The sequence below is a fragment of the Hemicordylus capensis genome, chromosome 4 (genome assembly GCF_027244095.1).
Source record: "Hemicordylus capensis ecotype Gifberg chromosome 4, rHemCap1.1.pri, whole genome shotgun sequence".
Lineage (NCBI taxonomy): Eukaryota > Metazoa > Chordata > Lepidosauria > Squamata > Cordylidae > Hemicordylus > Hemicordylus capensis.
The window spans coordinates 244,537,309-244,564,232 of NC_069660.1; the positions used below are offsets into that span (position 1 = coordinate 244,537,309).

The 26,924-nt window shown below is 40.9% G+C and overlaps 1 protein-coding gene across 2 annotated transcripts in view; it reads right to left on the reverse strand.

The window, feature by feature from the left end:
• Window positions 1-367: 367 nt before the first annotated feature.
• The window catches only part of ROCK1 (Rho associated coiled-coil containing protein kinase 1), a 272,534-nt gene continuing 245,977 nt past the window's right edge, over window positions 368-26,924 (reverse strand). Inside the window, exons 30-33 of one of the 2 annotated variants that reach the window (XM_053242579.1) lie at window positions 22,199-22,277; window positions 21,829-22,090; window positions 18,358-18,562; window positions 368-3,480 (exon numbers count right to left, since the gene is read on the reverse strand). In XM_053242579.1, coding sequence (XP_053098554.1) covers window positions 3,477-3,480; window positions 18,358-18,562; window positions 21,829-22,090; window positions 22,199-22,277 — 550 coding nt within the window. In that variant the 3' untranslated portion in view covers window positions 368-3,476. Of the gene's footprint in view, window positions 3,481-18,357; window positions 18,563-21,828; window positions 22,091-22,198; window positions 22,278-26,924 lie in introns of those variants that run through there. The other variant, XR_008305444.1, reaches the window with a different exon arrangement.

Sequence of the window (26,924 nt, forward strand, 5' to 3'; positions counted from 1 at the left end):
TATTCCACACATATTCACACCAACAGAAGATGAAGCACTCCCTACACAATGTAATGCCTTACTGTGCACTTAAATATCTCCTTCTAGGAATGAGCAAGAGCAGACCAGGAGGATATTCCAATGTCAGATGTTCTAAACACTACCCAAGCAAATCCTTTGAGAGATGTATTGCTTTACTGAGGAAAGTAGTTTGCAAGTGGGGCGGGGGGGGGGAGTGTGTGTGAGAGTGTGTGTGTGTGTGTTCAAGTCCATACTGGTTCTAATAGCGAAACATGGAGTGTTGCAAAGATTTATTCTACTGGCTGCTGAAAACACACTTCAGAAGAACAGCCATGGCACTCTAAAGCAGCAAGAAAAACTTCTGTGGCACTTTAAGACTCATTGGTTTATTGCAGCACAATGTTTTACAGGCAACAGCTTCTCCAAATGATGAATGACGTAAACTGATAAGATAAGGTATATACATACATGGGTTGAGGAACACCAGAGAACAAACCAACAAGGTGAAAACTAACAATACTGGAAATACAGAGCAGATCCTAAAACAATGCATAACTTAAACTGGAGCATTCAATGCACAACATATTTATATTGCATGGAGGAAAGGCCTGACACCAAATTCAGAACTAGGCAGGAATCAGATTTCTACAGGTGAACAAACCCACCAGAGGAATGTGTTCCTGAACATCTCAGGATAGGCCCTGGAGATGAAATGAATTGGGCATCCTAAATTTAGGGGTTAGGCATAATTCTCCAGAATTTAGCAGTTAAAAGCTTATGATGTAGTAAGCCATATGGCTTTCAGTAAGGGCCAGTATTGTTCTGCATCCATACCCCTCACCCCATCCCACCAAATTCTATACCATTTCTGATGCTACTGGGGCTTGCATGTGGTTATGAGTTTGTTTCTAACATCCCTCTCCTCTCACATCATCAAATGTTTGCATCTTGGGCAAGAATGTTGTAGTTAATGCTTACACCCATTTGCAAACAAACATTTACTTTCTGTTGATCTTCACGAAAGCAGTGTACAATGGCACAACTTAAATGAAGAAAATACAATTAACCCCCCTCCCAAATCTTTTGAATAAGGGCGGGGACCACCAAAAACATTACCCTTCCACTTTTTGGCCACCTCTGTTTTCCTGTCCTTAAAGTTATTTCTCTTTCCACTATAACTTTATCAGCCTCCCTCAATCCCTGTACTGACTCCCTGTAACACTCTAAAAATACTCCAGATGTGCCCTCCCTATCCTTGTTTGTTGTCCCTTTTACCACTTCTCACTCCCTGGCTGTCGCAAGCTCATCTGCTTTCCCTCTTTGTCAATGCCTTCCATTTTCTGCTCTTTCCCCCCCCCCCTTTGCCATGCTTTTCACCATTCCTACAATAGTCTTTTCCTCTCTGTGTCACACCGTTTCCCCCTTTTTCAAATCTACCCTGAAGGCCCACTGTAACAAAACAATCCTGAAAAATTCCAGCCTTCCTTATGGGCTCTTCTGCTTTAATTTAACTGCTCCTAACTTATTATTCACTATTCACTATTCACTATCGACCCTCTCTGTCCCTCCCTGTCTAACCCTCTGGTTAGAGTCAATGTTGCTTCTATATAGAATAAAGCAGTATCACTGACTTGCATATGAGTGCAGCATAAACGTGGCATATTTTTTAATATTAATCATCCTTTAATTATAAATTAAGAAAAACATGTAAAGATTCTCTTTTAAGAGCTGTGTACCGGGCATGATTTTCTTTCAGTGAAAATCACGTATTTAGTAAAATGGGACTGAACAATTCACATATTAATAAATTCTTCAAAATCCTATGAGAATTGTATTACACTTTACCCTGTTCTGAAATGTAGCATGACAGTATAAAAACAATTAAAAATATGATCAAGTTTGTATCAGATTTATATATGTTGACAGTTTATCTGTTTTTAAAGCATTATTTCAAAACTTTCTAGGAAGTCTACTTTATTCTGGAGAAAAATACCACAGTCATTTTCAAAATAGTTCTTCCATAAATTAGTTTTATTTCGTATTAAACGAGCATGAGTCATAGTATTAATAACAGATATGTTTTGTTACATATCTATTAGTGTGGCTTTCAACACCACTTGAAACATGCAAATCGTCCTGAAGACGAATCAGTTTTCCAGTGCTTCTTATTAATACACATCTGCAAAGCCATCATAAATTATTGAAGAGGTATTTGGTTAAAAAATAAAATAAACCATACTATTCATGCCACAACAATATACCTGCTACAAAGCAAGCAATTATGGTAGAATGTATGCACACTTCAATTCCTGTACTATCCAGAATTTTAAAGTGTCATAGGTGTTTTGTTTTCATGGTAGAAGCATTTACTACCTTTTGTATTCAAATTAAAAATCTCTCTTGGTAACAGGTGGTTTAATTCAAAATTTTGCTCTGGGAACTAGTTTCTATAATGTTTTGATCAATAAAACCACTGACACACTTAAGTATTTCAGATTTCTATAGTTATTGACATGGCAGTAAAACAATTTTCAGATTAAGGCACTAAAAGGGCAACACCCATTAAAAGTGTTCTAACAATAATTTGTATTTCAAACAGTGCATACAGTGTGTGTGTGTGTGTGTGTGTGTGTGTGTGTGTGTGTTACGCACACACGTACTGTAATTTGCACTTCAAACTGTTAATGCAATAAGTTATACAAATTATAGAAAAATGATGTACCAAAATAGGCTTCAAAACTTTTAACTGTTAGTTTCTAATGCCTCTAAGAAGTAACATTCTGTATGGCTTGGCAACAATGCATAGATGATATGTAATTACTCTCATTTCTCCCCCTTTACAAATATGCAGAATCAGTATTTTGTAAAGCAAAATGCAAAATATTTAACACATTTGGACTGTCTTTTGATGAATTATTAGCATTAACAACAATGCAGAAAAGGCACTGAACTTCAAGTGATGATATACAGCTTTGTTTTCAAGCAAATTTTGCTCTTTTCTTCTGCACAACTTTGAGTCTTCAAAGAAAATTCAGTCCTTCTCAGTTTGAGATACCTTCTTTCTCTACTCAAGTCTGTGTGTTCATTCTGATATAAATACCCATCCCACAGGGTAAACAGTCCATTTGTTCTCATTGATATGAGAAAAGCTCACTGCATTCCATTATGATTGACAAGCATTTTTTTTAAAATCCCAAAAGGCAGCATTTTAACCTTATATCTAGCTAAGCTTTATTTGTTTTTACTTGCATTACATAGTAATAATTAATCTAATCTACCTTAAGGCAAACCCACAATAAGACACCCTCAGCGTGCTTTTTGTGCCAAAGCAAGGAGGCGAGAGTAATAGCAGTCTTAAGCCCTGAAGCCTATGATAGTTGTATTGGAAGAAACAACCAGTCTCACTGCGCTGTAAGGTGAAGCCTAGCTTTCTCAGGTGGCACTCTTCTAGATTCCCTGGAGCACTGCATACACTGTTAACTGGAACAAATGAGAGAGAAAAGAAAACCCCATTAGAACTGCCCAGCATTCAGTCACAAAACCTAACAGGTCAACAGTAGTTTTAAAAGTTTTTCTTCAGTTTATAACATTTCATGACATCACAGAATCACTTCACTTGATATTTTACATACATGGAAGCGGAAACCAACATACGTAAAGATCACTCATATTTTACTGTGTACATTCACTTTTGGAAGCTAGTTGTCAATGGGTTTGCTTAGAACAAAATGTCAGCATTGACATAATGACTGCAAACTGTTTGTGTGTGTGTACACACACACATATACATACACACATATGAATGATACAGTAGTTTAATAGATTGTTACTTTAATAGCAACTGGAATACAAGAGTATAGCAGTTCTGGTTACTTAAGGCAGGATGCATTTATTTAGGTTGCTTTATGATAACATCATGTGTGTAAAGTTTATCAACTAGAAAATACATAATCCTGTGAATCCTCATTAGTGCTTTACTTTAAGCATATAAATAACAATTGATTTCATCACTGGCCCATGCATAATCAAGCATGCCAGCTTGGTGTAGTGGTTAGAGTGCTGGACTAGGACCGGGGAGACTCGAGTTCAAATCCCCATTCAGCCATGAAACTAGCTGGGTGACTCTGGGCCAGTCACTTCTCTCTCAGCCTGACCTACTTCACAGGGTTGTTGTGAAAGAGAAACTCAAGTATGTACTACACCGCTTTGGGCTCCTTGGAGGAAGAGCGGGATATAAATGTAAAAATAATAAATAATAATAAATCAAAGCTTCAAAAAATAATGATCTTGCTTACCTGTTTGATGTCAAAATGTTTACAATATTAATTTTGAAATATTTTAGGGGTTTTCCCACTTTTTGTTTTTAACTTTGAAGGTGTGTCAGACTTGTGTGTTCAATAATGTGTTTTTATTGATGTTTTAATGTTGCTTACAAGTTGCTTACCTGTAAAAGGTAATCTGGAAGTGATCAGTTGCCTTCATAAGCATGGGTTCTGTGCCTGTGCAGGACCATTCAGGTAGAATTAGTTAGCTCCTCTATGCACCCAGCTCCACCCCTTGCACATGGTGTGCAAGGGGTGGTTTTGGTGGTTAGGCGCTTCTCTCCTTAGTTCCTGGAAGACCATCTATTTCCATCATTTATCACTTCACAAGGTAAGTCTTTGGGTCCCCCCACCTTTTAAAAACATAATACTGTACATTTGCATACTGCAGCGGGGCTGGCAGGAGGGTCTTATGAATGCAACAGATCACTTCCAGATCACCTGCTACAGGTAAGCAACCTGTTTATCTGGATCGTTATCCGTTGCACTCATAAGAGTGGGTGACTAATGAGCTGTCAGTCTGGCAGTGGGCATAGTTTGCTAAGGTAAGCCCCTCTTCAGCACACTCCTCCCAAAGCTGGCCTGCACTGCAGAGTGAAGATCTAAAGCACAGTGCTTTACAAAGGTATGTTCTGATGACCATGTAGCCGGCATGCAAATGTCCTTCAGATTAATGCCATCCAGGTGCGCAGCTGATGCTGCATATGCTTTGGTTGAATGAGCCCTGATGGGCTTAGGAGGATCCACCTTCTGGTACTTGTACGCAAGGCAGATTAACTCCACTATCCAGTGTGATAGTCTCTGCCTTGAGTTGGAAGCCTTTCTTTTCGCCTTTGTACTCCACAAACAAACATTTCATTTTTCTGTAGGGCTTCGTCATCTGTAGAGAATATAGTATCATCCTGTGAACATCCTAAGAAGGTAGAGACCCATCCAAGGCCATTTCTGGGTTTCTAAACAAGATTACACCTTGTCCTGGTGTAATTTTGTGTACGGCATATCAATACGCAAAGCACTGAGTTCACTCACCCTACGTGCTGTAATGATTACCAAGAGAAAGGCCGTCTTCAAGGTGACCTGCTTTGATTGTGCCTTCGACATTGGTTCATCAATGCTGCCAACACCAGAGACAAGCTCCACTGCTCGAATGGTTTGCACACAGGGATAGAAGTTATTTATCCCCTTTGTAAAGCGCTTTGCCTCTAGGTGGGAGAAAACTGTCTTCCCATCCCATCCAGCGTGCCAAGCCGATATCGCAGCAAGATATGCTTTGATAAAGACATTTGCCAAGCCCTGTTTTTTCAGATCTGTGAGATACAATAATACTTGTCTGATAGTAGCTGCTTCCGGTTTAAAGTCATGTTTCCAAACATAAACACTAAATCTTCTCCACTTGCACTCATAATTCCTTCTAGTTGACTTCTTTCTGTTATTCAAAAGTGTCTCATTCAGAAACTAATCTTCCAGGCTGTGAGATTCAGTGTCTTCAAATCCAAGTGTGTAGTACCTTTCCCCTGTCTTGTACCAGCAGATCTGTGCTGAGGAAGCCATCTATGGTAGCCTCTGGACAGTCTGAGTGCCTATGGAAACCATGGTTGCTTTGGCCACCATGAAGCAATCAAGATACATCTTACAGATTCCTGCAGCAGTTTCGCCACAACTCTGTTCAGCACTGGGTAAGGCAGAAATATTTAAAGAAACCCCCAACTCCAGTTGAATTGGAAAACATCTCCCCTCAAGTTGTGACCAATGCCCACGCTTGAGCAATACCTTCTGCATGTTTTGTTATTTGATGTCACAAAGAGATCCAAATCCGGAATTCCCCACATTCTGAACAAGTGTTTTGAGGTATGTCTGATTAAGCTCCCACTCATGGTGCTTCTGGTGGAACTGAGTTCTGCTCAGGAGATCTGCAAGCGTGTTGTCTGCACATGTATTGCCAGCAAGGGTATCTGTTGAGCTATGCTCCAGTTCCATATCTGCAGGCTCAGCTGGTACAGCAAATGAGACACCGTTCCACCCTGGCGATGTATGTATGTTATAGCGGTAGTATTGTCCAGTTGTATTTGGTCCACCTTGCCCATCAAAGACAGCTGAAACGACTTCAAGCCATGGAAATAACTTATGTGTAGTTGATGCTATTGTGGAGACCACAGCCCTTGTGCCTGTAGTTCTCCACAATGTGGCCCCCAGCCTCACAGAGACACATCTGCCGTGACCCACGCTGATGCCTGTGGCACCTGGAAAGCTATTCCTGATAACAGATTGCCCACCACTGCGAGAGATCAGAACTGGATAAGGCATTGTCAACTGCATATGGGCATTGTCCACATTTGGCCAAAATGTTAACAGAGACCAGAGCTGCAGCCTTCTGAATCTCTGTTTCGCACATTGTACTGGCGGTGTATGATGTCATGAGTCCAAGTAGCATATGGACTTCCTTTACACTTTGTACAGGATGGTTTGTGAAAATCTCTATCATCTCTCTGGGCAGGAATGCCTTCTGCACTTCCACATCGACACTGCTCCTATGTAATTTATCTGCTTGGCAGGCTCCAGATGTGACTTGCCCCAGTTGACATGGATGCCCAGATCTTCGAGAAGGTAGAGTACCATTGAGATATGCAAGGCTAACTGGTGTTTTTTTCTTCCCACCAGAAGCCAGTCATGTAAGTATGGGAATAACATCACTCCTTGTGAACACAGATAAGCCACTATCACCACCACACACTTGGTAAATACTCGCGGTGCTGTTGTTAGTTGCTAGTCCAAACAGGAGCACATTGCATTGGTACACCTTGCACCCTTGTGTGAATTTGAGGTACTTCCTGTAACTGCCCTGGATCCCGATATGCAAATACTGTACACATCTTTCAGATCCAACGTTGCAAGCCATTCCTCCCCATCAAGGAGAGGAAGGATACCTTGCAACGTTATAATGCGAAGTTTGCACACATCTATGTGAAGATTTAACTACTGCAAATCCATTATCGGCCGTATTCCTCTGTCCCACGTGGGTATCTGGAAATAGCAGGAGTAGAAGCTTTTCCATTGATCCATCCACCAAACTGGTGAAACTGCCTCCTTGTCCAAGAGTGCCTTGACCTCTTCCTCCAACTCTGGAGTCACTGGTGTATACTTTACGCAGTTGAATGGTGGCAGAGTCTTGAACTCAATCACATATCCCATTTGAACTATGTGAAGTAGCCAGTAATCCAATTTTATGTAGCACAATGTGAGGGCATGACTTGCCAGCTTGATGGTTGAAGCGGCTAAGATCGAATGATCTTGTGGTCTGGATGGAATCACTGCAGAGACAAGGTTTGTTGGTGGACTGACATTGCAATCAAAGGTGCTGCTTGTTTGTTTCCATAGCCTTTGTGCATATGGTCTTGGCTTTCTGGTTGTATGGTCTCCTATTGAAGTGCTGGTATGGCTTCCGATATTCCTTCCTCTAACTTTGTCTGGAAGTTCCCTGGCTCCTGTTGTATGGGTTGTCTTTGGATGTTGAATATGACTGTGATAGCACTGTGAATGTCTTTGCCATATATTTTGATATATTTTTTTAAATGTCTCCATTGTTGAATCAGTGGTCTCACAAAACAAACCCTTACCATCAAATGGCGGGTTTTCAATCCTTTTCTTCATATTGCTGCAACGTTGCTGAGCAAAACCAAGCATGTATCCGCAAAATTATAGCAATAGCAAGTGATCACGATTTGATCTCCGCCAAATGCTTAGCATTACTCAATTGCTGTCTAGTCAACAAGGTAACCTTTGCATGGATGTCATTGAATTTTTCCAAAAACTATTCTGATGAAAGATCTATCTGTTCCTTAAAAAGGGCGTCCCAAAGAGAGTGCAAGTACTTGGCAAAGCATGTTGTGTAGTTAGCTATCTTTAGAGAAAGGCATGTAGTGGAATACATCTTTCATCCCATAACATCCAGTTTGTGTCCTTCCTTATCACCTGGTATTATCTGTCTTCTATCTGTCTTTGACGAAGAAGCACAGTCGATTACTAGCGAGTTGGGTGTTGGATGCTTCATGAGATAGCCTTTGTCCTCTTCTTGGATCCTGTACAGGTTTTCCAGCCACTTTGAGGTTAGAAGTTTGAAGTACTTCCCATGCTGACTTTGCCACCTTGGAAATCACTAGGACCATAGGCAAGAAAACTGGCTGAGTTGTTGATGCAGTATTTTAAAAGTTATATACAGGATCATCCAGGTCCTAAGTCAGTTTCTTCAGCTCTAAACCTAGAACTGTTTCCATTTCATGAGTCTGTGTATGAATGCATCTCCTCATTAGGTGATATATTTGTTACTGGAATAATCTTAACTAGCTGATCCGGCGCAAAGTATCTGCGCCCCTAGTTCTCGCTGTCTCTCCTCACCATCTTTATTCTCCCCCTTCAGCCCCAGTCCGTTCTCTCCCCCCACCTTCAGCTCCAGTCTGTTCTCCCCTTCCTAGTCTGCTTTCCCTTGCTGACTGGTGCTTTCCTTCCCCGCCTGCCAGTGGTTTCCCTCACCGGCTGGTGGTTTCCCTCCCTGCCAGCTGGCTGCCGCCACCATTTTCTCCCCCATCCCTGTCACTATCCAGGCAGCTGCTCACAAACTCTCACGAAAGCTGTCACACATGGGATTAGCAACAGGTACGCCTTGGAGAAATATATATAAAGACTGGCAGATCAGTAGGATCTTCCAAAGAATCTGAGCTGGCTGTGGAGGAATCTGAATCATAGTCATCCATAAGTTCCACCATTCTTGGTTGTGAGGCGGTGTACACTTTCCCTTTCCGTGTAGTTTGTGTTTGTGTAGTCGTAGTGGTGGTATTCTGGACAACTGCTTGTGCAGTTTGAGTTTGCGCTGATGTAGTGGTCATACACTTTGCAGCTAGCTTTGCAGCTAGCGTTTCCATAGTTGTAGTTCTTGTATTTCATAGAGTCGTCTGCATCAATTGACTGTGTACCAGAGTTGTTTTCACAACACTACTATCTGCATGGCTGTAAAAGTACACATTGAAGCATGCAGTACTGTCCCCTGTGGGCACATATCAGCCTCAATTCTAGGAGGTGTAACTTGTGTTGCCATTGGCACCATCATAGTAGATGTCCGGCAACCAGCCTTCCATAATTTATATTCATAGTAATCATACAGAAGTCCCGGGGACTGTTGGTGTGCTTGTGGAGCATCACCCCATCCACCGTCTGTATCAGGCTTTGAGTCATAGAGAAATCCCTCAGAGACTTCAAGGGTACAATATACACTGACTTGTGTAGCTGGTACCAGTATAGTTGGCATATGTACTGGAGGTTGGAATGCAGATGTTGAAGCGATAGTTGAAAACTGTGCCCTGGGTGGAGAAGTCTCCGGTGTCTTGAGAATCATCAGTCCATCGATATCATCATCATCCTGCCCCTGGCTAATGAAGCCATGGAATGTGGATGCTGAAGGAGTTCTTTCAACACAATCAAGTAAATGCATTAGCTCAGTGGTTCCCAAGCTGGGAGCCTCCAGATGTTGCTGAACTACAACTCTCATCAGCCCCAGCTACAATTTATTGTGGCTGGAGATGATGGGAGCTGTAGTTCAGCAACATCTGGAGGCACCCAGTTTGGGAACCACTGCATTAGCCTCTGGGTATTGCTTGATCCCAGGCCAGTCTCGATGTCATCTTCATTGTCCTCAGGGTTGGATGTGACCAGGGACTGTGGCAGTCGCAACCACTGCTGTGTCCTCAATATTGCTGGACAGGGAGGTTGCTGGTGTTCAAGCTGGAGACAATGAATGGTCTCGACATTGAGGCATCAGAATCGAAACCAAGGTCGGCTTCAGATGTCGTAGCGTCGAGGCGAATTCTCCGACTCCAACTGGAGCCCCCATCAGAGATGGTGTCACTCGGGACCCCACCTCTGGCCAATCCCACTGTGTTTCTGCCCTCGAGGCCATCCCCTCCGATGTTAAAGATTTAGACTGCAGTCCTCGATACCTTCGACGCCATGCTCGATGTTGAAGGCATGGGCGGCTCCGCAGGAGATCTAGGCATCAGTGTACCGGGTTGCAGCACATCTTCGTACAACGCTGCCCGAAAGCGTAGTGCTCTATTTTTTCTTGCTTGTTGAGAAAATGTTAGGCAAATTTTACATGTCGAGGTATTATGTTCCTTGCCTAAACATAACAAACACAAATCATGGTCGTCTGCTGAAGGACGTTTTGCCTTGCAGCGCAGACACTGTTTAAATGACTTTTTCTTCTCCATCAAATATATTAAGAGGGATACTTAAGTATAGAAATAAATGAGCTGTAGCTAACACCACTATGGGGGTCGCAGCCAAGTTATCCATCCAGTGAAACACGTCCGAGTTTCAAATTATCCATCTTTAAAAAAAAAAATCCATTAAACGTTAATTGCAGTCAAGTCCAGTCTGAATCAGAAAAGATTGTAACAGCAATTTTTCCCCTTTTCCGTCAGGAAAAATTCCCTAACCAAGGAGCCTACTGGACTCATCCAAGTCACCTCAACCCCACCTGTTTACCGGCTGTTGCTTCCAGCACTGGTAGCAGTGGGAGGTCTCTTCCATCTTCACCATTGCTGCAACCACTGGAAACAACAGCCACCTAATTGAATGGGGTTGAGGGAACTTGGATGAGTCCAGTAGGAGCTTAATTCTCCACTTGGATAAAACAGAGCAGAAGAACAATGGAGTCATTGCTGGACTCATATTTGAGACTAGTATGAGCCACAAGGGGAATAAGCAAACATCATTAATTTACTGATGCTGTAAATGTGTTATGAAAGAAAAATACCTTTTCAGATTTGTCTGAGAATAAATGTTGTAAATTAAAAGGTAAATGATTTTATGTCAATGGGCAATTAATTTATGTCAATGAAATAAGAGCTGCAGTCAAAGTTATGTTTTATGAAATCAGCTAAAAAGGAAGTAATTGAAATCTGCTTATATATTTAATAGAAACGGACTGGTTTTAGTAGTCCTAGCTGACAAGAATACTTCCTTTTTTCAGCATGTTAAAATATGTTTATTTTTTGAACTCCCCCTCCCCCCATCGACTATTGTCTTAGGCAGTGTTCCCTCTAATTCTTTTCATCTGTGTGCAGAATGAGTATTGTTCTGGGCGGTAATCAAGGCAGCATAAAATTAACTGAGTGGACATCAAAAAACTTGTGAATATGTGCAAGCCTTAGGAAAGACTGCTCTTGGGGTGCTTCTAAGAGAATGAAGATAACTCATCCTACTGTTTCTGAAAGAGTAACAAAATTAAATCATCATAGATCAGCTTAATAAGGTGTAGTAATTTTTACAAGAACTGACTATTCAGTTTTCTTGTTCAAGAGATAAAACCTTATTCACTATTGATCAACGGTTCAAATCATGATGGGAAACTGCCAGAATTAATCTATCAGTTTGCAACTTAACTTTGGCATTATTTATTTTTGCATTAATTTTTTACCCCATCCAATTCTGATTTTGCCCATGTCCATGGACTATGTCAACCAGAGTTTATCAGACATATATACAACAACAACAATGTTTATATACCACTTTTCAACAAAAGTTTCCAAAGCAGTTTACAGAGCGGAATATTAAAAAAAAGTTAACTCCCGGTCCCAAAGGGCTCACAATTTAAAAGAAACATAAGATAGAGACCAGTAACTGTCACTCAGGGGCGTAACAAGGCTGGAGTGGCCCAGAGACAAAATTTTAAAATGGGCCCCTCACTGATACACACACTTCACAATATATAGTCATGTGACTTGCCTCTGGGGGCCCCTTGAGGCGTGGGGGCCACCAGGCAGCCGCTTCCCCTTGCCTAATGGTAGTTACGCCCCTGCTGTCACTGGATGTACTGTGCTGGGGGTGGATAGGGCCAGTTACTCTCCCCACGCTCAATAAAGAGAATCACCACGTTAAAAAGGTGCCTCTTTGCCCAGTTAGCAGAGTTTTAAATATGGGAGAGTGCAGACTCAGAAGGTATTTCCTGTGGCAGAATAAAATGTAACTTCAACCCCAGAAGTCAAAAAGTAATTGTCTCACAAATACTCTACATTAAAAGGAGGATGGATCAACTTTCAAATACTAATTGTAATGAAGGGGGTATTTGCATCAGTGAGGATTGATATCCCTTCCAATTTCCAATATTACAAATACTAGACACTTGGATCAGAAAGTGCAAATCTGCTCTGGTGAATTGTTGTGCTTATTCCCAAGTCTGCTCTTGTGTATTTCTGGACTTCTCTCCTGAGCAGCAAAACAGCTGCATAACTCCTCCTCCAAGGAGATTGTTTTTGGGTAGCACCAGAACAGGAGTTTATTTTCTGTTTCCTTCATATCAGTTATCTAAAGAATAGGGACTTCATAATACGTATTTCTCTAATTAATTATTAGGCAATGTAGACAGTTGGTGACATCAAATACGTATTTTTGAAAAGTTAGTTTTATCCCCATCAGGCAAACTGGGGGAGACAGAAGCTTAGAGAGAGAGTAGGTTGCTCAAGGCTACATAGTCAATTAATGGCAGAAGTGAAATCTGAACTGGTGATATCCTGCTCTGTAGTTTAATCACTATGCTGTAAACTTACTAAATTTACAGGATCAGGAGGATGGGACACAATTGCATCAAAATGATTAAGTGTTGAATCCAACAAGTAGCTTGAGTGTATACAATGATGCTGTCAATTGTTAACACTAAGTTAGCCAAGTGCCTGGACAGGAGAAAGCTTCATGTAAGTGCTCTGACCTTTCTGTTCAAGATATGTCAACCAACAAATCAGTCCAACAACAGAGTATAACCTGTCTTGCAATATAGTCCCATTTATTTGTTCTCTCACTAGGTAATATTAACACAACTCAATTAAAGTCAATAAAATATTATGAAACGCCATCGAAGCAGAATAGTTCCATCAATCACATCTTCTACCATCCTACACATACCCAAGAAATGCACTGAATATTCAGCACTGTCCTTTGCATTTAATGTTGGTGAAAGTAAAAAAACACCCCTTTTCCAGATTAGACTAGACTATGTTGTGGATTAAAAGCACACCTTCACCATAAGATTAAAGAAGGGTTAGAAAGTACATTAAGGAAATATACTTTCCCCAAGAATGGACTCCATCACCATGGCATATTTTACTTAGTAGGATTAAGATGTTGTGTGGATTTGCATACTGTTTTCTTACAAACAGTATCAAGAGATGAAAGTACAGAGCTGAGAAAGGTTCTAAGCAAATGATATGCAATGGATGAAAGAAAGAAAAAGCAACAGGCCTCTTCAAAATTATAATTCAAGAAATGACACTTGTTTTCTTATTCCAAGCATCTTCATTTCCAGCAGAAAGCAACGCTGCTTTCTTATTGTTGTCACATGACACAAGTGCCAGTGTGTTTAAAATCAAAAACTACTCACCAGTAACTGGAATTTTCTGAATGAGCAATGTCCCTCAAAGATCCATGGTCCTTTGACCTATTGAAATTTAGAAATTAACATTTCACGACAACCTTCTTGTGTGCTGAGTGCTGATTGTACCTTCTGTATGAAAAAATGGTGGTCCAGGAGATATCTGAATACTAGTACTAAAAGGCAAGACCTAATTCAAAACTGCAACCAATGGAGAGTAATCAACAGAAGCAATGAGCTGTCTTGGAAAGGGGGGGGGGATCCCCTTAAATGGAAATGTTACACCTTAACATATTAAAAGATATAATTTTCAAATGTTCAAGATCCGAGCAATGAGATTTGCAGGCGCGGGATGAATATAACTTAATGTCTTTCTAATAACAGAAAATCTTACAGGAATGGGCAGGTACTGTCGATAATTATGATAGAAAAGTTTTATTTTTGTAGAATCTTAGGAATATAGTATTTTTGTGTAAGCCAACTTGTATACTGCATAGTGTCTACTAATCTGTCAAGTTCTTATACAAGATAATGTATCTATAAACTATATCAAAAACAAAATTGACATTTCTAGGACTAATTAAATCAAGCTGACAAATATTTGAAATAAAACTAGTTTGTTTTTTAAATAGCTATCTACTTAAATACCAGACACTAAAAAGAAGAATCCTCAAGGGCCAAACAAACATTAGAATACCTTCAGAAAGGATAGCCTCAAATCTAATGCAATGTATTAAATAGGCTTTAAAAATGTATTTATTCTTTTCTACCCTATGATTCTAAACACAAAAGGTAGGCTACAGCTTCAAAATGCCATACTATAGCTCTAAAAACACACTGGGTAGACCAATGCTACCCATATATATTAAGAAAGTTTTACTTGCACAATGGAAGAGGGGCAACTTTTACCCATCTGCCCTTCCCTGTTTCCCCCTGAAAACATCCCTAAGGGCTGGGGGACCCTCAAGTACATATTTTTAGAAGGCATTAGGGCAGCAGAAGTGAAAGATCAGCAAAAATTGCTCCCGCCACCACACTGTGTGAGCAAAACATTCTAAATATAAAGGCAGCATTAGCTAGATGCTACCCAATGCTAATAACAACTATATTCAGCCTAATAAATTTTGGGAACTTCAGATGCATCAGTAAGATCACCCCAGCAGTCTTATTTTTAAAAAAATAAAATTTAATGTGCAAATATTTGGCCTGGTATGCCCAATATCTTTGAAACTAAAGCCCCAATTCCAAATACTGTACAGCTACATGTAAGTCTATCTGACTGGCTTCAGCAATATTTAAATACAAGTAAAAGCACAGAGGGAAATGACTTGACTAGCAAGCCAAAGGTTGCCATTTCAAATCCCCGCTGGTACCTGGCATCACCTCATACTGCGTGGGAGATGGCAACGGTAAATCCCTCCTGTATTCTACCAAAGACAACCACAGGGCTCTGTGGTCATCAGGAGTTGACACCAACTCGACAGCACACTTTACCTTTAAAAGCATTTAACTAGCAAAATCAATAGAGAAAAAGTTAATACAATATTTCAATTTTGTTAAATCAAGAAAGATTCAAACTTTAAACATATTTCCATTTCTTGATTAAAACTCCCCTATTTTAAAAGACTGAATTCACAGAAAAATCAGACCTGAGCTAAAAGAAGGCCAAGTCAAGCCTAATTTGTATACCACACTTTTGTCTCAACAAGATATTTACAACCAAATAAAAAAGCAAATTAACACAATAGATCAATGTACTCAAATCACTACACTACTGCAAGTATCGGTACCAGATGACCTTGTATCTGAAATATAGACCCTGACTGTGGTTAGTAGGAGCAACAATCCCAGACAGCAGACTGCTTTAAAGCCATTTCAAGAGAAATGTCAAGTAAAGACTCCTGAAGATTTTGCAAAATTATCTGGATAAAATTACTCTGCAGTTTGAAATTCCTCCAAGGAATTAAATGCTAAAGGATAAGCCAAATGAGAAAAGCATAAATTGACAAATGTGTAGCTTCTTATCTGGGCAGATAATATAGATTCATGCATATGTGCACATATATGTGTATAAATCAGAAATGCAGGCTACATAAACTCCAACAGAGTGAAGCAAAAATTGATGTGTAAAATCAAAATCCACAAAGTAATTCAGACACAACTTAAACAGCCTCAATATTATTTATTCCAATAGTTGACCCAGTAGTATATTTAATTACCTATATTTTTGCTTCTGAATTACATTCTCATTCACATCTTTATTGTCTATCCTATCTGGCAATAAGCTTCTATCAAATCTTTTATACTTAAAGAGGACAACTGCTTTTTTCAGCATCTAAGTAACCTCTGGATCATCCTTGCATTCAGATCATAGTAAAAGAGTAAGCTTGGTCGAAGAACTGCAAACCCTCAAGTACAATTTAGGAAAATATGTCAAGTCTTCAGTTTAAGAATGCACGACATATGCCCGAACTGAGCAATACAGCTGAGTGAAGCAAATGCCTTTGTTCCTGCAGGAAAAGGATTTCAAGCTTAACAGAAAGATGAAACTCAAAACTAAGCAAAACAAAGATTACATTATATCTGTGAGTTAGGTAGTAGAATGAATGAGGAATGACATCAAGATTTAACAAGGCCTTCATAAAGGTGCATGCCAAGCAAAACTAGTGAAACAGAACGACTGGAATGGAAAGGAAGAATGGAATAAGATGGAAAGGAAGAATTAATAAGGAGTCACACAACAGGAGGAATATCCTGAATAAGATAAAAGCCTTGTACTTTAAAATAAACTGTGATGTCCATATTCTGTGATGACATTATTAAGTATTTAGCTGAGATTATGCTCTTAGGAACATTATAACATTTCTATAGGAACAGTCTGTATTAATTTACCTCAAACAATAAAAACAATCCATGGGGAAGTCATTTAGGGAGATAAATATATATTTAATATGTATTTGGCATATATCTTTATTTCATATATTTATAATAGTTATAGACTGCTTTTAAAATCAAGTATAACCCACATAAGATGTCCTCATCTAGCAGCAAAGAAAAAGATACAAAACACTAACACAAAACAAAGCAGCAGTATAAATTTATTAGAACCAGTACAATCAACTAAGTTCTTTACCCCAGTAAGGCCTATTACTGGAATATCTAAGAAAGATCTGAAGGTTAACACAAACATGTGGGGTGGGTAACCGTTTCAAAGGGAAAGCTAATTTTTCTGCGATTATTTTCCTGTGTCTTTTTCTCATTTGTCAATAAAAGCATCAACAAGACCACACACCCTGTTTTCTGCCCCTGGGAATAGCTGAGTCTGGCTCCCAAGAGAAGTGGGGACGCAGGGCTGGAGTATGAAATTTGAAGTTTCCACCTTGCCCATGCATGAGACTGCATACCCATTGAAAGGAGACTCTTCTAGCAACTGCATTATAGGGAACAGTAGTCCCTCTAATTTTGTTCATTTCTGTGCGCAATGAGTTTTGTTCTGGGCGGTAGTATCAAGGCAGTGTGTGCACATACCTGTATTATAATTATTATTACATTTTATATCCCGCTCTTCCTCCAAGGAGCCCAGAGCGGTGTACTACATACTTAAGTTTCTCCTCACAACAACCCTGTGAAGTAGGTAAGGCTGAGAGAAAAGTGACTGGCCCAGAGTCATCCAGCTAGTATCATAGCTGAAAGGGGATTTGAACTCGAGTCTTCCCGGTCCCAGTCCAGCACTCTAACCACAACACCACGCTGGCTCTCATTCAGAATGGGGCCTTCCTGATTCAACCTGAGCAGGATCTAAAATGAACTGAGTGAACATCCAAAAACTTGTGAGCGCACGCATGTGCACATGCCTTAGAGGGAACAGTGATAGGGAAAGACAAAATACTATCTGAATATTGTGTTTTTGCTGATATTAAGTGGACCTAGGTATGGTCAGTCCTTAACTAAACAAAAATGACCTTGTTGAAGTTAAGCAGGTCTAGATCCTAGTCAGTTCTTGGGACAGGTGTTTATGCATATCGCAATATGACCTAAGGCAGACAAGCTGGGCAGGCTGGTGCCTTCATTGTTCTTTTAAAATGTTGCAGGTGCACTTGCTTCCTTCTTGATTGTTTAAACAGTAATAGCCAGTAACATGTAGTTAAGGGATGCACAACTTCAGCTCTCCTGCTACTGTTGAGCTACAACTCCCATCTTCCCTGACGATTGGCCACTGTGACTGATGATGGGAGGCACAGTCAAATGGCTGGAGGGTCAAAGTTGTACAGCCCTGGTGTATTGGTTAGAATGTTTGGCCATGGGGACAGGAAAAGAGTGCATACTTTGCAGGCCAGGTACAAATTATCTGTCAGGACAGCCATGCTGCCTTGGTCATATTACTAACCTGTCTTTACCTGCTGCCCTGTTCACATTATTAACTACTGATTTTTCAGTCTTGCCCTGTAATAGCACAAAGGGAGTAACTAGGAAAAAGATATAATCACTTAATGTTATTTGTATGAGCTATCTAGCATACATCTAGTCAACAGAGTCTGGTTTAGATATGCCAATTATATTACACACACTTGACTTTTTTCTTTTAAAAAAAGATCAAGATTTAGTCCATTAATGTCTCACCTAGCTTTCCCAGAAGCATTCTTAACTTTTCTGAAAGACTGATTTGCTGAGGACCTCGTAGAAAGTGTTCTGGGGGAAGCACGAACAAAACTGGTTGGTGGTGTCTTGGGGATCTTCTTTACTAAATGAGAAACCCATTTCTTCTGGTCTTCTTGACAGGGTGCCAACAACAACATATCTCTTGCCGAAGTTACATCATAACTCACTATTAATGAGAGGATATTGAATATTACAATATAATCAATTAACCAACTAAAATGCATAGATCAACAAGGATTTCTTTATTCAGTTTGCCCTATTAAAAATACATACGTACGTCAACTATATTATAGTAATACTATTGAGGCTGCCAGGATAATATTTTTTTCAAGTAAGTAGGCAGCTTCAAAAAAAGGCACATTGTATAACATTGTCTACTGCAGAGGTAGGCAATCTTGGTTCTCCAGCTGTTGTTGAACTACAGCTCCAATCATCCCCAGCCACAATAAACTGTCACTAGGGATGAGGGAAGTTGTAGTTCAACAACAGCTGGGGAACCAAGATTGACTACCCTTGGTCAAATGAATGTTGAAGGTAGAAGACATCTAAGCATGCACACAGATCTTCTCTTCTACTTAATTGCAAACAGCTGAGTTTTTAATGCATATGTCAGGCTTCCCCATAAATAATTTGATTCTGTCAACAGTCCAGTTATTTCACTTCAGGAAAGTGCAGCAGTGACCTCCACCCCAAGCATGGCGCCCTGTGTAACTGTGAAACTTATGGAGTTCCACAGTTGCTAGCTAAAAGAAGAAGAAGAAGAAGAAGAAGAAGAAGAAGAAGATTTCAAACCCAAAACTTCTGAGGATCCAAAACTTCAACATCTCAGTTCTCAGCATTTCAACTAAAAGAACACACTGTGACTGATCTAAAGGCAATCACCACAGGTCAGGTAGTTGGTCAAGTGCATTCTATAAACTAGTCTTCCACAATTGTCCAAATTTTATTTTATTTTTGTTTCCTGTCAGTTGTCCTTGGGCACACACAATACCAATATCTTCTGGCCTTCAAAGCCACACACAGATGACAGTGGTTTCCTTTTAAGGTGGTTGCATCCCTAGGGGCATGTATGGTTTGTTGTGTTTCATAGTGCTTATACAGTTCCACTCCTTACTCAGGAGAGCCTCTGCCAGCTCTATGTTGGGAAGAGAGTTATCCCCCACCACAATCTGCCAAGTCTTTGCAGATAACCTCCCCACTCACTCACCCCGCCACTCCCTGTCATTGCTGCTCAAGTTTTCCCCTTCTCTTAATGTTTGTAAGAAGGACCTGAAAACACCGGTTTAGTCAGGCTTTTGGTTTATAGTCTTTGGGTCTTAGTGTTTTTTTATCTGTATTTTAAAATTGTATTAATTGTGTCAATGTTTTAATAGTTTTTTAGATTGTGCACCACCCAGGGACTTTTGTGTATGGGGCACTATAGAAATGTAAGCAATTAAACAAACAAACAAACATGCAGACCTATTTGTCTTTGCTGTGGTCCTCCAGCTTGCTTCCTAAGGTAAACATCTGTCAGCAGCTAGGATGTTTCTGTATCACAGCACCACCATATTTTCAAACTGTACTTTTTTGGTTTGTTTGACATGTGTTGCCAAAAGGGACAGCACCTTCAGAAAACTAAAAACTGATCATCAATGTTTAGGACAGACATGGGAATGTAGCACTGCTGCAATCACTGCACAGACAAAGATACCCTAATGCAGGGCTGCAGAACTTTGGCCCTCCTAGATGTTGGACTAAAACTCCCATCATCCCCGACTATTGGCCACTATGGCTGGAGATGATGGGAGTTGTGGTCCAACAATAGCTGCAGGGCCTAAGTTGTGCAGCCTTGCTCTAATGTCAATCACTCCTTTCCTGTTGTGTATTTTTGTCATCAAGGTTTAAATAACCTGGATAAATCAGTCCAAAATACATATACTTTGTAGACAAATTGCTTCAGACTGTACTTCTTACAAACTGTTCTCTTGGCCCTTGCCCAACTTGGCTTATTTCATCTGGTAACCATATTCTGATAAATATAATTGCTTCTCTGACAGAAGGCAGAGAAAAAAACCTGCACTGGATCCCTCAGAGTTAGCTAATTACAGACCTGTTTCCAATCTTCCATGGTTGGGCAAGGCGACTGAGTGGGTAGTGGCCTCTCAGCTCCAGGCAGTTTTGGATGATACAGATTATTTAGACCCTTTTCAAACCGGCTTTCGAATGGTCTATGGAGTTGAGACTGCCTTGGTTGGCCTGATGGATGATCTCCAATTAGCTACTGACAGAGGAAGTGCAACTCTGCTGACTCTTTTGGATCTCTCGGTGGCTTGGTATCGACCATGGTATCTTTTTGGGTTGCCTGAGGGAAGTGGCATTGGGTGGCACTGTTTTACAGCGGTTCCGTTCCTACCTCTCAGGTAGATTCCAGATGGAGTAGCAGTCGCTTAGAGACTGCTGCTCTGCAAAGCGAGAGTTACTGTATGGAGTTCCAAAGGCTCCATACTGTCTCCAATGCTCTTTAACATCTGAATGAAACTGCTGGGAGAGATCATCAGGAGATTTGGTGCAGGTTGTTATCAATATGTGATGACACCCAAATCTATTTCTCCATATCAACTTCAACAGGTAATGGCATAACTTGCCTAAATGCCTGCCTGGACATGGTAAAGGGCTGGATGAGGGAGGTTGGGACCTGAGAGATGGTTTATATTTGCCTATTCTGGATGGGGTTATACCCCCCATGAAAGATCAGGTACATAGCTTTGGAGTGCTCCTGGATCCAAAACTCTCTCTAGTTTCTTGGGTTGAGGCAGTGGTCAGGAGCACTTTTAATCAGCTTCGGCTGATAATTCAGCCACGTCCATTTCTGGAGGTAAATGACCTTAAAAGAGTGATAAATATTAGGGAAGTGAAAAATGTTTGGAGCTCAAAAAGAGGAATGTTGAGTTCAAAACAAAATGTCCTTCAAATAAAGGGCTTGTCTTGAGCACGAAACAAAATAAGCCAACTTCGACTTGAAATGTTTCGAGTGCCTTTTTGGAGGGCTGTTTTTCTGGGAAGCATTCGTCTACTGATTGGGGTCAGCAGGTAGACCACGCCTCTGCCCCAGACTTAGTGTGTTGGCCCACCTCGGAGGACTAGTCTACAAGTGGTTTTGGAATATGATCCCTGTCAAAATAAGAGCATCTCAATCTCCGATTGCTTTTAGGAAGATCCTCAAGACACATCTGTTTTCTTTGGCTTCTAACTGAAATTAATTTTAAACTGTGTGTTTCTATCCCCTGAAATTGTTTTAACTTTATTATGTGAAATTGTTTTAATAGTTTTTTCTGTGTTTTATATTTGTTCTGTTTTAAATTTTGTACACTGCCTAGAGATACACATACCAGTAAGTATATGAATATATGAGAGAGAGAGAGAGAGAGAGAGAGAGACTCTGTACTTTACCTTTACATGGCACAATTAAATCTTCCTTTTTATCCAGGTGATCTTTATGGCACTTAACATGGCATCGTCGACATTCTACTGCAGGGGGTGGCTTAAACACATGCCAGAGGGGCTTGGCACAGGCCTCACAGTTGGCTGGAAAGTGGTACAATGTGGGGATAAATTCATGACCTTTATGATTCAGAAAATTTGTTTTCTCTGCCGGCTGCACTGGTTCAACTTCGAGTTCTTTTCTGGACTCACCCTCATTGGCATATAAAATCTAAGCAAGACAAAACACACAGCAGCATTTTTACACTCTTTTAAACCAAAAATCAGCCAATTTCTTTAATAAAACATTTAAAAATAGATATATGAAAGCAGTTGTTACCTGGAATATTTTGGGAATTTCCTCAGTTTCTGCTCTATATACATCTCCTTGTGTTACTGGTCGAACATGAAACAATTTCCTGAAATTAAATAAAGGTTGCAGTCTTAATAATGTTTATTACATTTAAGCAGATATGGTATAGTTCTAAATTCATTTGCATAATATTTCATCAACATATTTCTTAATGATTAGAGCAGTTTGCACACAATGAAGCATTTGTGTTTGCTATAAAAATAGTAATGTTGCACTAGCAATGTTACACTGATGATTCCTGCAGCAATCAAAGAGTATAATGACAAATGTATGTACTTAAAAACACAGGGTATTTTGTTTTTCTTAGACATTTTACATTCAACAGAAAACAAGATGGGAGATATTAAAATAAACAAATCTTTCTTCCACCAAGACCTCTTCATTACGCAAAGATAAAATACCATCCACTAGATGTTATAGGTTAAAAACAATACCAGTTTCAGTGTCAATACATCGTCCTCAGTTGCTTACACAAACAAAATGTCTCAGCAGTTCTTAAATTCCTTTCTCACGAGGTAAGTAGTAAGTGGGGAAGAGAAAAGGGGGAGGACAACATAACAGCTGCAACAAGGAACAATTAACTTCTATCATTCAGAGACTAATGGGTTTCATAGCTGAAACCATCTTCTCCTTAACATTAATATCTGGTTTTAATTTCTCTATATACATTGCCTCCTTTATTTTATGCTTCTGCAAATTTCTTTCCATTGCCAACACAGGATGCCACAGGGCAGGATGCCATCGTGCTTCAAGGAGGCGGTGGTAAGACCACTATTAAAAAAGCCCTCGCTTGATCCCTCCAACCTGGACAACTATAGACCTGTATCTAGCCTTCCCTTTTGGGGCAAGGTGATAGAGCGTGTGGTGGTCTCCCAGCTGCAGAGGGTCTTGGATGATACGGATTATCTGGACTCTTTTCAATCTGGCTTCTGCCCCAGATATGGGACTGAAACTGCCTTGGTCGCTCTAGTGCAGGCCTGCACAACATAAGGCCCGGGGGCCGGATTCGGCCCCCAGGGACTGTTTGACTGGCCCTCAGGTATTCTGCAGCAACACAGGAGCTGGGAACTGCTTTACAGCACCATTCTATGCATGTTTTCTCAGAAATATGCTCCATGGTGTGCTCAGTGAGGCCTGCTCCTATATAAGCATGCCTAGGATTGCAGCCTGAAAACAATGGCAATTTAGGGAGAGGAGAAGATTTCGCATTTGTTTGGGGCTGGCATGCATTCCAGGGGCCCCATGGATGAGCAGGGACAGGACCCATTTTCTGGCCACTCTCCTTGTTTAAAACTATGGGTCAACTGACAGGGGGAATAGATCCACAAGTAACTAATAATATTTTTAATTTGAATGTAATATGCTAAAAATTGACCTCGGCCCCTGCACACCAAATTGTTGATGGTTCCGGCCCACTAGGGCATTTGAGTTGTTCAGCCCTGCTCTAGTAGATGACCTTTGCCGGGAGCTAAACGGGGGAGTGCATCCCTGTTGGTTCTGCTGGACCTCTCAGCTGCATTCGATACCACCGACCATGGTATCCTTCTAGACCGCCTCTTGAGTATGGGAATTGGAGATACTGTGTTGGAGTGGCTCCGTTCCTCTCTTGGGGGGGGGGGGTCCAGAAGGTGGTGCTGGTGGACTACTGCTCGGCCCCGTGACCATTGGCCTGTGGGGTCCCGCAGGATTTTGTCCCCAATGCTGTTTAACATCTACATGAAACCGCTCCGGAGACTTGGACTGAGTTGTCAGCAATATGCAGATGACACTCAGCTCTATCTCTCCTTGTCACTGGATCCTAGGGAGGCGGTGGATGTCCTGAATAGGGGATTGGAGGCCGTGATCAGCTGGATGTGGGCTAATAAACTGAGATTGAATCCAGACAAGATGGAGGTAATGTTGGTCAGTAGAAGAGCCAATCGGGATGAGGAGATTTTACCAGTTCTGGATGGGGCTGCACTCCCCTTGAAGGAGCAAGTACACAGCTTGGGGGTACTACTGGACTCGGCTGTGCTTTTGGAAGCTCAGGTGGAGGCAGTGGCCAGGGGTGCCTTTGAACTGCTTCGGCTAGTGCCCCAGCTGCGTCCCTTTCTCGAGAAGGCAGATCTGGCCACAGTTACCCATGCCTTAGTCACATCACGGCTGGATTACTGCAATGCGCTCTACGTGGGGCTACCCTTGAAGAATATTCGGAAACTGCAGCTTGTACAAAATACGGCAGCTAAGGTTCTATCTGGAGCTGCCCAGTGTGATCACATCACACCTATTTTGAAAGAGCTTCACTGGTTACCAGTGTGTTTCCGGGTCCAATTCAAGGTGCTGGTTTTGACTTTTAAAGCCCTTAACATTTTGGGCCTGGGATATCTGAGGGACCGCCTGCTCCCAAGGGTTTCTCTGCCCGCTTGATGAGATCATCTGAGGGGGCTCTGCTCCGGGTGCCGACAATGAGGGAGGCTAGGTTGTCGTGCACTCGGGACAGAGCCTTCTCTGTTGCTGCCCCCAGGCTTTGGAATGCTCTCCCAGTGGCCATTCGCTCCTCAGACTCCATCACATTTTTAGGAAGCTGGTTAAATCTTGGCTTTTTATCCAGGCCTTTACATGATTGTTTTATTGCTGCTTCTGTGTGTTTTTATCCATGTACAGTGGTCCCTCTACTTACGAAATTAATCCGTTCCGAATGCACATTTGTAAGTCGAAAAATTCGTAAGTCGAAAAGCGGTTTCCCATAGGAATGCATTGGGAACGGATTAATGCATTCCGGAGCCTAGAAAAAAGACCCAGACCCCCAGTAAGGCTTGCAAACTGCACAGGAACATTTCTTTTCAAGAATAAACAGGCAGTAAACAGGCAGGCAAGTCAAGGAAACCGCATGTAAAATTTGTAAGTCGAGGAAACCCCATCTAAAAATTTGTAAGTCGAGGAAACCCCATCTAAAAATTTGTAAGTCGAAAAAACCGCATCTAAAACCGGATCTAAAACTGCCGTTTGTAACTCGAAAAATACTTAAGTCGAGTAGTTTGTAAGTCGAGGGACCACTGTATAGTTTTTTGTATTTGTATATTGTATATTTTAATATCAGATTGTTTTCATATTTTTAACTAAATACTTTTAATTCATTTTTGTTATGTGTTTTAACTTTTATAAACCGCCTTGTGATTCTTTTTAATGAAAGGCGGTATATAAATCTAACAATAAATAAATAAATATTAGTTTCCACCACTCATCCAGCATACCCCTCCTTCATAAGTATAGACCACGGCTTAGTATGGCTCCCATTATATCACATATCCAACAAATGCTCACTATTTCTATCACTTAACTGTCTCCCCATTTCACCTATGTAGAAAGAGGAGCATTCTAGACACTCTCCCTTACAAAATACCCCCTTTATACTACACCAACCTTCTCTCCTTTTAAAGATAGCACAATCTTTAAACAAACACCTCATCATATAATTGAGAGTTAACCATTTGTTTTTTGGCGCAGTGTGGAATTGACTTGCCTAGTGAGCAAAAGGTTGCTGGTTCGAATCCCTACTGGTATGTTTCCCAGAATATGGAAAACACCGATATCGGGCAGCAGCGATTTGGGAAGGAGCTGAAAGGCATCATCTCATACTGCACGGGAGGAGGCAATGGTAAACCCCTCCTGTATTCTACCAAAGAAAACCACATGGCTCTGTGGTCACTAGGAGCCGACACTGACTTGAGGGCAACACACTACATTAGCTTTAACTCCATGTGCTCCAGAAGCTTCTGAGTCTGCCAGATAAATTTGTTAGTAATAAATGGAATTTTCAACACTGGCAATCCTTTTGTGAATTTTACACTCCTGCTCTTCAATATATCCATTAGCCCTAATCAATCCTCCAGTTTTTTCTTTTGATTCCTCTCTGTATCTTACTGAAGAAACCTCCACTGCCTTCTATATCATATTCCTCAATGTCTGTTCCTTAATTATTGCTGGATGAGCCAAATAACAATTTAATAAAATATTCTTTTTGGTTGGTTTTCTATTCCATCTAGTTTCTAATTGATGCCCCCTTCACCCTTATTTCTTTGTCTTAAGGAGACAATCATTAGACTGCTTCTGAAGAAGCCGGCCTTGGATCCCTCAGAATTAAGGAACTACAAGCCTGTTTCCAATCTTCCATGGCTGGGCAAGGTGATTGAGAAGATGGTGGCCTTCCAGCTCAAGGCAGTCTTTTTGGAAACTGATTATCTAAACACATTTCAAACTGGCTTTCGGGCGGGCGGTGGCATTGAGACTGCCTTGGTCAGCCTGATGAATGCTCTCCAATTGGGAATTGAAAGAGGGAGCATGACTCTGTTGGTCCTTTTGGATCTCTCAGCAGCTTTCGATACTATTGCCCATAGTAACCTTCTGGAATGTCTGAGGGGATTGGGGATGGGAGGCACTGCTTTGCTGTAGTTCTGCTCCTACTTCACGGGCAGATTCCAGATGGTGTATCTTGTTCTTCAAAATGTGAACTTTCCTATGGTACCCCCCAGGGCTCCATATTGTCTCCGATGTTGTTTAACATCTACATGAAACCGCTGGGAGAGATCATCAGGAAATTTGGTGCAGGGTGCTATCAATATGGTGATGACACCCAAATATATTTCTCCATGTCAACATCATCAGGAGAAGGCATAACCTCCCTAAATGTCTGCCTGGAGACAGTGATGGGCTG